This window comes from Podarcis filfolensis (genome assembly GCF_964270895.1).
Source record: "Podarcis filfolensis genome assembly, chromosome: 3".
In the NCBI taxonomy this organism is placed as follows: Eukaryota; Metazoa; Chordata; class Lepidosauria; order Squamata; family Lacertidae; genus Podarcis; species Podarcis filfolensis.
The window spans coordinates 92,014,354-92,029,889 of NC_139606.1; the positions used below are offsets into that span (position 1 = coordinate 92,014,354).

The window sequence follows — 15,536 nt, forward strand, 5'->3', positions numbered from 1 at the left end:
GAAGCGTTTATAACCTGAGGCGTTTGTAACTCGAGGTACCACAGTATGCCGACATATTTGGCACATGGGCGCATTTGCAAACTGCAGAAGCTGCCATCACACTCGCTGCAACAAAGCACACACCACATCCTAGAATGCTTCTTTAAAGCCAGATTTCAGCAGAAGGTGAGGCATCTGCGTCTGCATGTGTACCCAGAGCTGCTACACTGGCGACTTCTGAGATGCGTCTTGCCCATGTGTGTTGCTGTATTTCTTGGTAAAAGGGACATAGCTGTTCGGTATCAAGTTCTCTGGTTTGTTAGGAAAGCATTTCCCTGTTTCACCTTCCACCCTTTTAAAGACTGCTTTCACGTGATTCAAAAGGGACATACTCAGTGTGGATGAACTCTGCAACTTTTGAATAGGAGGCTGTGATGGATACACTGCAAATACACCTTTGGTTCATCACATAAAATATCCTGTGGAGGCAGGTTTTGTTTATTACCTTACTACTGAAAGAGAGAGAGAATATAGAGAGGACTTGCTCTGTATCTTTCAGAGCGCCCTGTAGCTGACAACGAGCGCATGTTGGATCTTCTGCAGCGCCATGGAGTCCAGAGAAATGAAGTTAGGTTCTTTCTTCGCCATGAGCGGTCTCCTAATCGAGAAGCAGGTGAGTGTTAATTCTGCTTTTTTGAGTTCAAGTCCAGTGTGAAACTTTGGAGAGGGTGCAGTGGCTCTTCATGCAAGGTCCTTTAACCTAAATTAGGGGTGGGGAACTGGGTTTGACTGGCGTGCAGGATCCGGAGGCTCCTGAACCTCCACAGGCCCTTTTGACAGGTGGGACATGACACGAGACGAAGCATTTGCCATCATGGTTTGAAATCACATTGACCGGGCAAAGACGCAAGGCTTTGCTGATGCTACTAATGGGTGTTGCTTGCAAACCTGCTTTCGGCAGGGAGTTATGTAATTACCTACCTCACACCCGACATAGTTAGGACCTCTCTTGGCCTTAATTAGGCCTACTGGCTGGAGACTCCCCACTGGTGGCCTAGATGTATTGGACACCCAGCTGTGTGGAAGGCAGAAATACAGCAGAATATAAAGCTCCCAGGATTGTGTGATGGAAATCTCCTTTTAGAGGCACATTAATGCTTTTGCCAACTGGATAAATGTTGCATTCCATACTTGCTTCTTGTCGAATTCAGTGATGCAGTGATTTCAGAAACCACAATTTCTTTTTCTTAATTCATGTCTATTCTTCATGTTCTTTACCGTTAATGAGGAAGCCCCTTCGGCTGTTTTGGTTGGCTAGGACATGTGTTTCAATTTTTGTCACCATTGCAAGCTAGCTATGGTGCAATGAAGCTAAAGGTTCCCTGTTTCGCAGACCAGTCCCTTAATTGTGCCTTAAATGCTGAGTTCATGCAAACCATTTATTTGGCCTGCTGCTATTTTTTTAAAATATATATAACTTGTCTACTTTAATTTTCATGAAAAAGGTACCTCTTGTTTCTCTTCTCTTGTCCCCTGCATATCTGACAAGGTTAATACATTTATTGCACAGGCAGCATTTTGTATGGCAGGGCTGCTGTTGTGCTTACATTGATTTTCAAGTGTTGTTGGGTGACTTTGTACCAAGTCTGAAACTGCAAACCTGCTTGTTTCTTCATTTCCTCCTCCCAGCCTTGTAGAGAGATAGTTTATATTAAAAGCATTCTTTTTTAAAAAACTACTTACCCTTTTTTGTTTTTTTGTTTTTGTTCACTTCATACTTAAAGGGAGCGGACCAAGAGTGCAAGATCCAGGATTGAAGAGAAATGGTGTAAAAATGCCTGGTGAGCGGAGATTAGAGAATGGAGTAAGTATTTAGCATAAAACTACTTAAATGCAATCAAGGAAATAATTTCATTTCGGTTTACAAATTTATTTTTTCTCCAGAGCACCTAATTATGAAATTAGAAATATTTATACGACTTCCACGGTCAGTTCTTATATTAGTTAATAGGTTCAATCACAGAATACTACCAAGTACTACGGTCTCTGAAGGGATTTCACTTTGTGATGAGATCTCTCTGTATTTTGTTACTTTTTTTTTTTTAAGAAAAGCATGTAAACTCTCCTTATGTGAAGTCTAGATTGAGGAATCTCAAACTGGCTGCAAAAAGCAGGAGGCGGGGAGCCCTCTTGCCAGTTAGAAATATGTGACCAGTCTGCTCTGTATTTGTTTTTTTTTGGGGGGGAGCCTCAGCAGAACAGGCTGAGTGTTTTGCCCAAGGTTTCATGTTCCAAGCCTCACAAGAAGTGATGTGGGAACCAGTTGCTTTAATAGCCACTGTGTAGTATAAAGTGCGAGGCTTCCTGACATTACTGGTATCAATTCAACCTTTTCAAAAGCCCACAGAAGTCACCAATCCTCAAAGTATTTACTAGCCTGTCAAGAAGTCAGTAGCTTGCATTTCCATGCTGGCTGCAAAGAAAAGAAGCTAGCTCCTTCACAACCAGCATGGAAATTCAAGCTCCTGGGCTCTTAACAGGTAAAAATCAAAAAAGGTGCCTTCTGACATTGGGAGCTGGCAGGGATGTGGTGACCTGTCCCTCCTCTACCCGCCTGTGCTCTCATTTGCATGGTATTCCTGGTCACCTATGGTCACAAAGTTGTTTATGGCTACCTGGCAAATTGTATCTTGGGAATTGAGAAAATGGTCCTTAATTTTAAAAAGTTAGAAGTTTAACATATTTAGACTGTGTCAGAGGGGTGGAATAGACATGCGTCAAAAAGAGGTTCAAAGATTCTCTCAAGGCAAATCTAAAAAAAAGTAGTATAAATACCGACAACTGGGGAACACTGGCCTGCGAGCGCTGCAATTGGAGAACAGCCTTTACCAAAGGTGTCATGGGTTTTGAAGATGCCTGAACTCAGGATGAAAGGGAAACACACTAAGATGAAGGCACACTTGGCAAATCCTCACCATGATCAACTCCTGTCCGGAAACCTATATCTCCACTGTGGAAGCACGTGTGGATCCAGAATTGGCCTTCACAGTCACTTAGGGACTCATTGCCTGAACCCCCCTACAGCATGTGGCTTGACTCTGTTGTTGGTCTAGTGCACCTGCTTCTGACTTGTGGTGCTCTGTGGATCAGGATGGAGCAAATTGAGGTCTGTATTCTATTAGTTTGAGTTGGAGGTTGAACATAGATGACCCCTGTGTACCTTCTGGTTTGGTGATTGTCCAGAATGCACTGGAACAAAAGTATGCTAGTAGCCTGTTTATCTCTTCTTCAGTAGTCCTTGCTTTTTACCTTCCACCATGTCTCCAAAATGGTACAGCAATCAGGCCTTTAATTCTGAAGCCAGATGGGCAATGTACTATATAGACTTCAGCACAATAGTATGCTTATACCAAACTCTTACATATTTATATATATTTAATTACCGAAGGTCAATGCTCCTCGGATGGATATGACTCTAGCTGAATTGCAGGAAATGGCATCACGTCAACAGCAACAAATAGAGGCCCAACAGCAAATGCTGGCTAACAAGGTTTGTTGAAATAAGTCCCCCCCCCCCTGTAAAAACTACCTATGAATAAAAAAGTATGAGAAAAGCAGCTTCTTAAAAATTTGAATTTTGTAAAGCGCTAAATATTAAAAGTGGCATCCTTGGATTTCTTAAAACAGCCTGTTTTGGGGGCAAACAAGTTAGTTACTGTGGACTGAGAGCTGTGCCTTAATTTGGCCATGACCACCTTCAGTGCCAAATGTTATGTGTTCTTTTTGAATATATCATATATGTATTAGGAAATCCTGTGGTTTCCTGAAAAGTTGCTAGAGTTCTGAACTGGGAAGATCGGTTATTGAAGGCATGCGTTTCTAAAAGAGGGTTTGCTCACCAAATTGAGGGCCAAATAAAATTATGCTGGGGGATTTAAGTTCAAGACCTAAGCTCTTTTTAAAAAGAGAATTGCAGGTATTTTTGTCTCCAGCCTTTTCCTTGGAAGCCATTTTTAATTATATAAATTTCTGTGGCTGGAGGAAGATATGGGAACCCTAAACTATTTGTTTAGCTTTGTACACTCCTCTTCCTTTAGTTTAGTTGTGTTTTTAAATATTTTTAGTAATTAAGTGAATTGCAGTGCTTACTATTGTAATGCATAAGATGAAGTAGGTTTTGTCTGCTCCTAGAAATCATATGTCATTAGTATAACACCATTAAATAACTTAATCACAATGAGCATAATGCTTGTTCTGTTGACTTGTAGGAGCAGCGGTTAAAATTTCTGAAACAGCAGGACCAACGGCAGCAGCAACAAGCTGCAGAGCAGGAAAAACTCAAAAGATTAAAAGAAATTGCTGAGAATCAGGAAGCCAAGTTGAAGAAAGTGAGAGCTCTCAAAGGTCACGTGGAACAAAAACGGCTCAGTAATGGGAAGCTAGGTGAGTTGCTAGAGGTTTTTTGGATAAATGGTTTATAATGTCTGTTTCAAGTTAGTGTTCAGATGTTCCTACATAGAATTGTTTAGATATTGGCTGTATTCTCATATAATGTTGGGTCATGGTTTATTCAACAAATGAGTTGTCTCACAGACAAGCAAACAAGCTATGGTATGTTTCTCCAAAGCATGGTTTGTTTTCCAGCTACTCTTGCCTCATGCCTCTGTAGCTTGGTGAGTATCTAGAGTGGGGAGGGCAAACAAACCATGGTTAAGCAAGGCTTTGTATTGAGGCATTATGCTAAAACACAGTTAAAACAAGCCATGGTTTTTTAAACGAACAATAAACTTTCAGTGTGGCAGACCCTGCCTTGTGGAACTGTCTACCTGTAGAGGTTTGGCAAGAACTGTGCCTGCCTATCTTTAGACATCATCTGAAAACTCTTGTCTAGACAGTTCAGTGTGATTTCCATTTTTTATTTTTTAAAGTAATATTTATTAAAGTTTTGAAGGTTACAAAAAGAAAAAAAGAGAAAACACCAAATTAAGCAAAAACAATACAACACATCACAATAAGAAAAAAGAAAAAAAGAAAAAGAAAAAGAAAGAAAAAACAGAAAAATAGAAACAATTAAAAAACACTTTTTAACCAACCAGTATCCACTGATGTTTTCTCGGTGTTTTTAAATGACATTTTTATTGATACTTTGACTGATTTTATTATATTTGTATGTAGTAAGCCACCTTGATAAAATTTTTGAAAGTGAAGATGATAAATATTTCAATAAACAGACAAATAATATTGATACTGATATTCTCCCTTGCTTTGATATGGTACATTTTGCAAGTGTATCTTCCCAACTCTGAATTTTTCTTGTTCCTCCCCAGGCTGTTTCAATGCAGCAAAAAGTGTACTGTAAATGAATCCAGAGGCATACAGTCCAATATCATTTTATAGCTCCCTTACCTAGCAGAAAATTGCTTCAATTCAAACTCTGTGTGGCACTACCCGGTGGTTAACTATCTTCAGATCCTAGAACAAAATCTCAAATTTGTTCAGGGCTTAAATAATGCACATCTACCTGTCTTCTCCCCCCCCCCCCCAAAAAAAAGAGTGATTTTTTTTTTGATGAAAAAATAATGTCCAGAAGACCTTTCTTCTGATAAATAAACTATATAAATTCTGAAGCTGATAACTTGATAGCTTGATCAGCTGTCTAGCTTCTGATTGGTGTAACCTTCTTTGAGCTTCTGGTCATATCTGCCCCATTAGCAGCTGCCTTGGAAGCAGCCAACATTTGGTCATCTCTCAGCAACAGCCATTGTGTTCTGTCTTCTTCCTCTACAGTGGAGGAGATTGAGCAGATGAACAGTTTGTTCCAGCAAAAACAACGAGAGCTGGTACTGGCTGTGTCAAAGGTAGAGGAACTTACTAGGCAGTTGGAGATGCTGAAGAATGGCCGGATTGATGGTTACCATGACAACCAGTCAGCTGTCGCTGAGCTTGACCGACTGTACAAGGAGCTTCAGGTAACCGCAAGACTGCTCTACAGACCTGGAGTAAGGGAGGCGGGCAGGTCACACATTGCCTTGCGAAGGAATTTGCTTTCACCTCTTGTATCTGACAAAGCCAGAATTGTCCAACCTGCTTAACAGTCAGCATAGTTTGTGTCTTCTGTATTATTCTCAGTGTTGATTATTGTCTACCTGACGCACTTGTGTACAGAAGCAAAGCCCACCCAGAACGTCCATGCGTTCTCCTACCCTTTCAGAACTTGTGCTTTTTTAAAAATTAAAAAAAAAAAATTGTTTCGTGCATCACAGCAACCACCCTGGAAGTTATTTATTTTGCATTCCTAATTTCCCCTCCTGAATGCATTCAGCTGAGGAACAAACTGAACCAGGAGCAGAATGCCAAGCTGCAGCAACAGAGGGACTCTTTAAACAAACGCAACTCAGAGGTGGCAGTTATGGATAAGCGTGTTAATGAGCTGAGGGAACGGCTGTGGAAGAAGAAGGCTGCGCTGCAGCAAAAGGAGAATGTCCCGGTGAGTGCCAGGCACCCCCCAACCCCCCACCCCCACAAAAATGCTACTCTTAACACTAAAGTATTTGGTGAGAAGTTGCTGAGAAGCTTTGTGTCTGCCATATCCCTAACATTTTCATTGTAGCATGAAAACCGCTTTAAATAATACATTAGCATTAACCTATTTAGTCCTTTATAAAGGGAAGAGCGGTTCCCACACCTTTAGTGCTTTCATTCCACGAAAGAAAATATATTGTGTATACAGAGCCTATCGTGTGTGTGTGTGTGTGTGTGTGTGTGTGTGTGTGTGTGTGTGTTCCCGGCAGGGGAGGGATTCCCCAAAAGATGGATTGTATGGATTGCTTAATTATGTCTTAAATCTTGATGCATCTTGTGTAGGTGTCTCCAGATGGGAATCAGCCACAGCCAGTGGTATCTACTCCAAGTCGAGTGGCAGCTGTTGGTCCTTACATCCAGTCTTCCACCATGCCACGCATTGCCTCAAGGAATGAACTTTTAGTCAAACCAGTCTACCCTGATGGGACTTCAGCCTTGCAAGCCCCTGATGGTCCATTGAAAACGCAGACTCTCCCAAACATGAGAGCTGGGAATCTTTCACAAGTGAAAGCTCCTGGAGGTAACTATATATATTATTATTTTCTTCCGGTTTTTATTAATGCAAAGTGTGTTGGTATTTCCTGTTGTCGCCTGGTCCATATTTTTTTAATCCTTCTGATGCAGAACTTGCTAAGTATAGCGATTTGCCATCTATGTTTAATTTAACTGTTTGAAAGGAACATTTTTCTGGAAGTAACTAATCTTTTCTCTCTCTGTTTCCTCTAATCACCTTAACTAGGTGAGGGGCAGTTCATTCTATGTGGTAGTTTCAAGAATAAATGAGATTGTAAATCCTAAACAGTGATCATTTAGACTTATATTCAAAACTCTCACTGCTCAAGAAGATTTTTTTTATCTCAGCATTAGTTCCATTGATATCATATGGCAATATCCCATGTTTCTGGCATTAGTGTTTAAGCATAATCCTGAAAATAAGGATTTTATTGGATAATGCTGTATTTGTAAATTGTAAATATTAGAAGTTGGTTATCCAGAAGAAGAGGCACTGTATAGTTAATTCTTCTTTGTATGGTATTTTTGTTTTGTCATCAGTGAGCAAGAGTGTTTAGGGATTTCAATCTTGCTATTAAAAACACTTTGAGAACCTATTTTTTGTGAAGTGCTTATGAAAGTTGTACAAAATACTCATGTCTCAATATGTACAACTGTTAAAAGAAGACCATACATGTCTTGGAAATCTTATTTTTGGTGAGCTTGAGCTGTTTGGTGTTTTATCCTAGTTTTAAAGTTACATATTTTAATTATAGCATAGAAATAGGATGCATTAATTTTAAATTGTGCATTCTTTCCCTGCCTCTCTCTCAGTAGTCCATTTGCTCAAGCAGTGCTAAGTGTTCTGTGAAAACAGCCTTGTGATTAAGCCTGTGAGATTTGTGAATGTTAGGCTTGCATTAGGGGAGATTTAATTCACCTTCCTCTCTATCTATGAATTCATGTGAGTGGCCTTCAGTGAATTAAGCCTGTTTTAGCCTTCTCCATCTGCAAGAAAAAAGGAATTACAACTTTCACTTAGTTATTGTTACAAGGATGATAGATAGCTACTGAGTGTCGTAACACAATGCATTTTCATATAAAGGCTACAGCTGCTGCTTCAGAAAGTAAGAGATCATATGGAGGCGCCAGATTTGTTGATAGCCGATTATAAATATCAGTTATCAACAGAGTTCTTGTTATGAATTTGTACTGATTTTTAAAAGCAAGTTGTGCTTACCAATATGTAAACCGAGTTTCCATTTCTGTAAGTTAATTCTTTTATCTGGGTTCTTGTGGGCAGTATCCCTACAAGCTGTGCAATGCTTACCAGACCTCACAATCAGTGTAGTCCTTGGTGTTTTCACAGTTCTTTGGCTATTGGAAATAATCCCCTGATTGTACACCGCTGTGCCTGAATTGCTTCTAATAATGACACTCCTTTCAGCAGCAGAGTCCAGTTAACACCAGAGAATCCTGATTTGTCAGGGTCAGCTAAGCTCAGTCTATATCTTTTATATGTAGAACGTAAACGTGATTCTTCTGTTCTTGAACTAGAATTCCCTTTGGTGAATTATTTATTTTCCTCTACTGTCACTGTTTCTGGGGGAAATGCTAACTCAAATTGTGCTAATAATTTAATACTGTAACCATAATTAACAAATGGGCAAAAGCTAATAGGTCCAGTGAAACATGTCTCCAGCCACACCTATTTCTGGCTCCTTGAGTGCTTCTGCCTGGGTAGAATGGGTCATTGATATGTGATAATGCCTCTCGCTTGCCTGGATGAAGAGATAATGTGCATGTATGTGTAGTGTGCCTTGTATTCCGGAGAAGGGGTCCCGTCCCCCCATTTTCCTTCTCCTTATTTTCTCTGTTTCCTTTTACTCCAGGTACTACACCTGCTGGTGCAAAACCTCCACTCGCTATCAGTGACTGGAATAATGCGAGCGCTGGCCATGTTATCAGCCAAGGGCTAACTTCCGTGGTGACCAAAGCCAACAGTAGCAATGAAGTGCAAGGTAGGTCCGTTTTTATGGGTGTTTCTGCCTCTTTCCAAAATAAGCAGAGTATATCTTTGTAACCCTAATGTTACATAGTGTACTTTAAAGATGGTTAACTGCCTGTCACAAGGGTTGTTTGCTCTTATTCTGGCTTGGGGTGGCTTCTCTCTCCCAGAATCTTGCTGGTGTGCTTAGTCCAGGGGTCAGTAAACTTTTTCAGCAGGGGGCTGGTCCACTGTTCCTCAGACTTTGTGGGGGGCCCGGACTATATTTTGAAAAATAAATAAATAAATAAATTCCTATGCCCCACGAATAACCCAGAGATGCATTTTAAATAAAAGGACGCATTCTACTCACGTAAAAACACGCTGATTCTAGAGTGTCCGCGGACCAGATTTAGAAGGCGATTGGGCCAGATCCGGGCCTTAGTTTGCCTACCCATGAGTCAGCTCAGATGCTTCTCTTCATTTCAGTAGCTCAGGTGGTGGAATGGTTAACCTAATTTCCTAATGGAGCTGTGACAGTTCTCTGTTGATCCCTCTTCAGCTTAATGTTTTGACCCTTAAAGTTGTAACAGGGCTGCTTGCACAGATGGCATTGGCTTCCAACTGGTCTGCTTTATTCGTGGCTGATATTATTACGTGACACACACCCGGTCCATTTCTTATGAGAAGACAAGCGTTACTTCATGCAGAATCTTTTTAGCTGAGAAGTGTGCTTTTTTAAAAAAAAAGGTTTTAGTTTTTTCAAAAGTATTACAAATGCTTACTTCAAATCTGACCTTCCTTTTGTCTTTTTAGTTGGTGAGGGAGATGTTCCTCTTAGAGAAAGGGAGAAAAAAGTACGCCCCTTTTCCATGTTTGATTCTGTTGACTCCAATGGAGCTGTTGGAGTGCCTACAACAGGTACACTGAGAAAAAACCAGAGCAGCGAAGACCTCCTGCGAGACGGCCAGGTATTTGGACGTATAGTGCCTTTTGAGTTGCAGTCTGAATGTGCTCTCCAAGCATGCTTGAGAAGTCTCTAAATCCATGTGCTACTGTGAACAGCGGTCATGAATTTATGCCAAATGTCTCAGTCTCTTGTTAGCTAGTATGGTCTGCTGGGCATAATTAAAAACTTGATTTTAGATGAGCCAAAGATTCAGTGGGTTTTTTGGGCATGTAATAACCACTCCCTTCTGTTCTCAACCTGTAAAAACTAGGATTGATAACAACAACAAAAAAGGCTCCTTTACAGGCTGGCGGTTCCTTACATGATTGAGAAGGGAAATGGTACCACCTGTCTACAAGGGCAAGGGAGGGAAAGTAAATATTTATAAGAAGATTGTAGAAATATGAGAGAACCCCAGTAGTGCAGTTAGGTAATTTTAGTCTCTGGACTTAATAGTCTTCACCGGGTGTATCACTTTTTATGGCAACGTGCATTTATTTTAATTAACAAATACCCCATAACACAGTTCTCCAGGCAGTGTGTTATCTGACCTGCTTCAAAAGGAAGCATGTCATTTGAGGGGGGTTGCTCCTGGGTTTTTTTTTGGTTTTTTTACTGTTCATTAAGGCCCTGGACATTTGCTAAAAGATCTTCCCTGATGGCGATTTCGTGCATCTCATTTTAGTCTTTGGGTGGAGCCGATGTCAGATGCTGCCTCTTACATATCTGCTACCAACTTCAGAACTGAGAAATAATTGGAAAGTTATCAAAAGTTATATTGGAAATGGGAAAGTTATACTGTGAAAGTGTACCTTCTTAAGCTATACAATTCATGTTCAGGATTAGAAGTTGGTAATCTTAATAATTATTCATAAAGGAAACAGTTTATAAGAAGTAAATAAGGAGGCCAGATACAGAAAGGAAGTCTTTTATTTTGTTGTTTGTATTGTTGTATGTTATGTTCACGTTTAACGAAGGTGGATTTGTATATTGGGGGTGGGGGGCTTGTGTTGTAAATAAAATTCCAATAAAAATTTAAAAATAAAAAAGGAGGTAGTAATAACTTGGCGTAAGTAAAGGTAAAGTTACTCCTGACAGTTAGGTCCAGTCTCAGACGACTCTGGGGTTGTGCGCTCATTTCGCTCTATAGGCCGAGGGAGCTGGCGTTTGTCCGCAGACAGTTTCCAGGTCATGTGGCCAGCATGACTAAGCCGCTTCTAGCATGACTAAGCCGCTTCTGGCGAAGCCAGAGCAACGCACGGAAATGCCGTTTACCTTCCCGCCGGAGCGGTACCTATTTATCTACTTGCACTTGACGTGCTTTCGAACTGCTAGGTGGGCAGGAGCTGGGACCGAACAACGGGAGCTCACTCTGTTGCGGGGATTCGAACCGCCGACCTCCTGATCGGCAGGCCCTAGGCTCAGTGGTTTAGACCACAGCGCCACCCATGCAAACTCGTGTGTCTTTGATTTGCTGTTCTACAGCAGTTTGGCTTCTCCTTTGACCCCATCACTCTTAGAATAGATTTTCTATTTTCCTGACAATTGTTTTCTCTTACAGACTGGCACTAAAAATGTGGCAAAAGTGCCGCCACCTGTTCCCACCAAACCAAAACAGATAAACTTACCTTACTTTGGCCAAGCTGGTCAGCTGCCTTCTCCAGATGTTAAGCCTGATGGTAATATCCAGAAGCTGCCTCTGACAATTGCTGCTGCAGGAAACAAGCAGAAGTCACCAACCCAGCTAACTCCACCAGCATCTCAGCAGGCCCAGCAAAAGATCTGCGTGTCTCCAAGTGGCCTTCCTGCTAATCCGGACCTGACTCTTCTCAAACAAGAGAGTCCTCCTGCGGCAGCTGTGAGGCCTTTCACCCCTCAGCCAGCCAAAGAGGCTCCCCCGCCACCTTTCCGAAAGCCGCAGACGGTTGCCGCAAGTTCAATCTACAGCATGTACACAAAGCAGCAGACTCCTGGGAAGAACTTTCAACAGGCAGTGCAGAGTGCCCTGACAAGGGCACAGACCAGAGGACCCCATTTTCCAAGTGGTGAGCATTTGGTTTCACTTTGCTTTTCCAAAGCATGTCCTACATTACCGAGGAAACTTAGATTCTCTAAAGGGGTGTTGGGCGGGGGGCGGGGGGGGGGGAGGAAGAGGCCACAGGATGAGAAGTCACTGCGAACCCAAGTGAGAATTCAAAGAGCCAGTATGTCTTTAAATAACTTGTTCTAGTTACACCAGTTTGCTCATATTTTCGGTGGGATCTAGAACAAGTTAGTGGTGCTTAAGCTCCTGGGAAGATCAATATGGAAAGCTAGTAAAGTGGTAACGTAACATTTCCTTCCTGAAGGATTTACTCCCCCTCCCCAATAACTATACAAATAAAATGTCCAAATTAAACTTTATAAATAACTTATGGCGCTTTCATATATGTTCATTCTGCTACAATGAAGTAATCAGTATTGATGTGTTGCTTTTCATTTCATATTGATTACACAATATAAAATAAAAAATGTCATTCCCTCTTAATACTCAAGTGGGGGTGGTTTTTTTGTTTGTTTGAAAGATGTGTGCTGTCAGGTGCAGATCTGAGTGACCCCCGTTTCTCCTAGAACTCTGCCGTGTAGCTCAGTGGGGGAGAAATAACTGCCCTTCCTACACTTGTATTGCTCAGATTCAGGGATTCCTGCCTTTTGAGCCTCTGTCAAAGAGCATTCTATAGTACTCTGTAGTGTTCTATAGTGTTACATTGCTTCTCTTTAGGCCTAACACGACTCCAGCTGGAATTGGAACGCTGTTGGCCAGTGCTAGGTTAAGGACTGACCAAATAGTGATGCCTCAGAGTACAATACTTAGGCTGGGAGAGCACCATATTTTTGTTGCAGGTCCCCTACTTCTACATGCTTTTAATCATATTTATATGAAAAACTTTTTGGTCATATTAGCAATTTTGATACAAACACGCTGGATTTGTGCTGATAAGTCTCATGTTGAAAAGTCTCACCTGTGTAATGTTTGTGCTCGTAGGTTTTGCATTTCCCTGTTCTTGCTGCCAAACTATTTATGGCTTCCCTTTTCTGATCTGTTCCTCAGTGTATGGAAAGCCAGTTATTGCTGGAGCCGGTCCCCCAAATCAACAGCAGCAGGCTGAGAATATTTATTCAACTACTCAAGGCAAGCCAGGCAGTCCAGAACCTGAAATGGAGACTACAGCTTCAGCCAGTGAAAATAATGAAACGGAGCGTATTCCTCGTCCACTCAGCCCAACAAAGCTGTTGCCTTTCTTGTCAAATCCTTACAGAAATCAAAGTGATGCAGATCTGGAAGCCCTTCGGAAGAAGCTATCCAACGCCCCAAGACCACTGAAGAAGCGTAGCTCTATTACTGAGCCAGAGGGTCCTAATGGCCCCAATATTCAAAAGCTCTTGTACCAGAGAACAACTCTGGCTGCTATGGAGACTATCTCTGCCCCATCCTACCCATCGAAGCAAACTTCCGTAGCTGCCGCTGAAAACTCGGCGGAAATCCCAAACCCTTATTTAAGCACAGAAGTGGCCAAAGAGGTAGTTCCTCCTTCACCTGAGCCAACTATTGCAGAAGAGGCAGAAACGCCAAATGCCGACCAGAACGCAGGGCCTCTTCCTCCGTCAGGCCTAGAGAGCGTTCCTGAGGGGATTTCTGACGACGTCGCCCTCGCTCCGCCTGAAATGGAAGAACCGAGTCTGGACATTCCCTTGCCCATAGACATGTACATGGAGGAGTACCCGCCCTACCCACCACCTCCCTACCCTTCAGGAGAACCAGAGAGTTTGGGAGAGGACTCGTTCAGCATGCAACCTCCCGAAGTCACGGGGCAGTTCTCTTTGCCACCTGTAAGTAAAAACAGTTTGTCTTGGTCGTTTTAGGCAATTAACACTGAGGTGGTATATTGTGACGCTTCTCTGTAGACCACATGACACAGGTCTGATGATTGCCCACCACACATTGCTGTGATGCATTATCTTTTAATTTCATTTGGTGGAAGCCCTGTTCCAACTCAAGTAAGGGAAAGATGTGTCTAGTGAATTGCTCTTCTTATTACAGAACAAGTTTTAATTGTGATTCTTTGATACATCCTCGGTAGAAGCTGGTTTATGTAGCATCTCCTCTTGAAGCAGGTGCTAGGTTAATAATATTGGATATCCTCAGTGATGTTTCTGGATCATTTTGTTGGAAATGCAAACTACTAGGGAATAGTAAAGGTGAAAACCTGAAAGCATGCAAATGAGCTTCTTCATTCCTGCCCCTTTTCTTGCCAGCTTGCACATGGCAATACCGTTTGCTCCCTCAGAACCTTATTTGCTCCTGCATCCCGCAATTATTTTTGCCACCTCTGTCTCATTGGCTGAATATTTGACTATGTTCTGTTTGAGATTTGTTCTGGTATAGTCTTGTTAATGGCGTCCCTTCATGTGTTACAAGGAGGTTGAAGCACAAAAATTTGTTATAGACCATGGGTAGGCAAACTAAGGCTTGGGGACTGGATCTGGCCCAATCGCCTTCTATATCCGGCCTGCGGACGGTCCTGGAATCAGCATGTTTTTACATGAGTAGAATGTGTCCTTTTATTTAAAATGCATCTTTGGGTTATTTGTGGGGCATAGGAATTCGTTCTCCCCCCTCCCCATATAGTCCGGCCCCCCACAAGGTCTGAAGGACAGTGGACCCGGCCCCCTGCTGAAAAAGTTTGCTGACCCCTGTCATAGACCATTAGTTTGGAATAGAGGGGAAAGATCTCCAAATTCCACCTTGCTACACAGTTTTCATAGTCAGGGCTAGTTTGTTACCAGGGCCTGGACATACTGGACATTAATAATGCACTCCCAGAACGTGTTTCGCTTTGTGCCAGTTTTGAGTTAGTTGCCTGTGCAACTAGTATCTTGTGAAATGAGGCATGGGTTGTTGGAATTCTAACCATTAGGATGTTTCAAAGTTTGGCATTCTGTTGATTCTAGAGTAGTTGAAGAGAAGACGACATTGTGAGTCACGTCCTCCTCCCTTTTCACTATGCGCTGATGTCAGATTTGTAATGTATTCTGGTGGCACATGCAGTGCTCATTGGCAGCTGTTGCCCCACCCTTTTCACACAATGTGCCTTTGTCACATATCCTGTCTGTGTGCGTCGTGCTTATACACAAGTCTCCGTTTCTTCTTTTTTACCCCACTTGGCATCTCCCACACTTTTGGGCCAGCTTCAACATTCATTCCTCCCACAGTTTTTGCCCTGCTGCTTTAAATCATCTAGCATGTTTTGGGACTGGATATAACTGCCCCTTGGAACTGCTATTTGAGCTGTGCCAGCATTATGTTAATAAGTAACCCCAGTCTAGCAACGTTGGTATTGACTGGTATTAATTGTGTACTTAAACACACACACACCAGTTTTTGCAAGAAAGTAGATTCTGCAAGGAAGAGAAGAGTCACCCTCCTCTCTCCTGTGGTGTGAATTGAACAAAAATAAACATGGTTCTTTTTTATCCTGACATTTAATAAAATTTACATATGCCTCT

At 41.9% G+C, this 15,536-nt stretch overlaps 1 protein-coding gene across 3 annotated transcripts in view; it reads left to right on the forward strand.

Annotated features, from left to right (window-relative positions):
* The window catches only part of TP53BP2 (tumor protein p53 binding protein 2), a 61,101-nt gene that overhangs the window by 36,060 nt on the left and 9,505 nt on the right, over nucleotides 1–15,536 (forward strand). For all 3 annotated transcript variants that reach the window (XM_083604905.1, XM_083604906.1, XM_083604907.1), the window contains exons 3-13: nucleotides 539–652; nucleotides 1,764–1,843; nucleotides 3,428–3,529; nucleotides 4,248–4,422; nucleotides 5,767–5,948; nucleotides 6,302–6,466; nucleotides 6,844–7,081; nucleotides 8,946–9,074; nucleotides 9,857–10,011; nucleotides 11,551–12,034; nucleotides 13,081–13,859. In XM_083604905.1, the coding sequence (XP_083461031.1) occupies nucleotides 539–652; nucleotides 1,764–1,843; nucleotides 3,428–3,529; nucleotides 4,248–4,422; nucleotides 5,767–5,948; nucleotides 6,302–6,466; nucleotides 6,844–7,081; nucleotides 8,946–9,074; nucleotides 9,857–10,011; nucleotides 11,551–12,034; nucleotides 13,081–13,859 (2,603 nt within the window). The remainder of the gene's footprint in view (nucleotides 1–538; nucleotides 653–1,763; nucleotides 1,844–3,427; nucleotides 3,530–4,247; nucleotides 4,423–5,766; nucleotides 5,949–6,301; nucleotides 6,467–6,843; nucleotides 7,082–8,945; nucleotides 9,075–9,856; nucleotides 10,012–11,550; nucleotides 12,035–13,080; nucleotides 13,860–15,536) is intronic.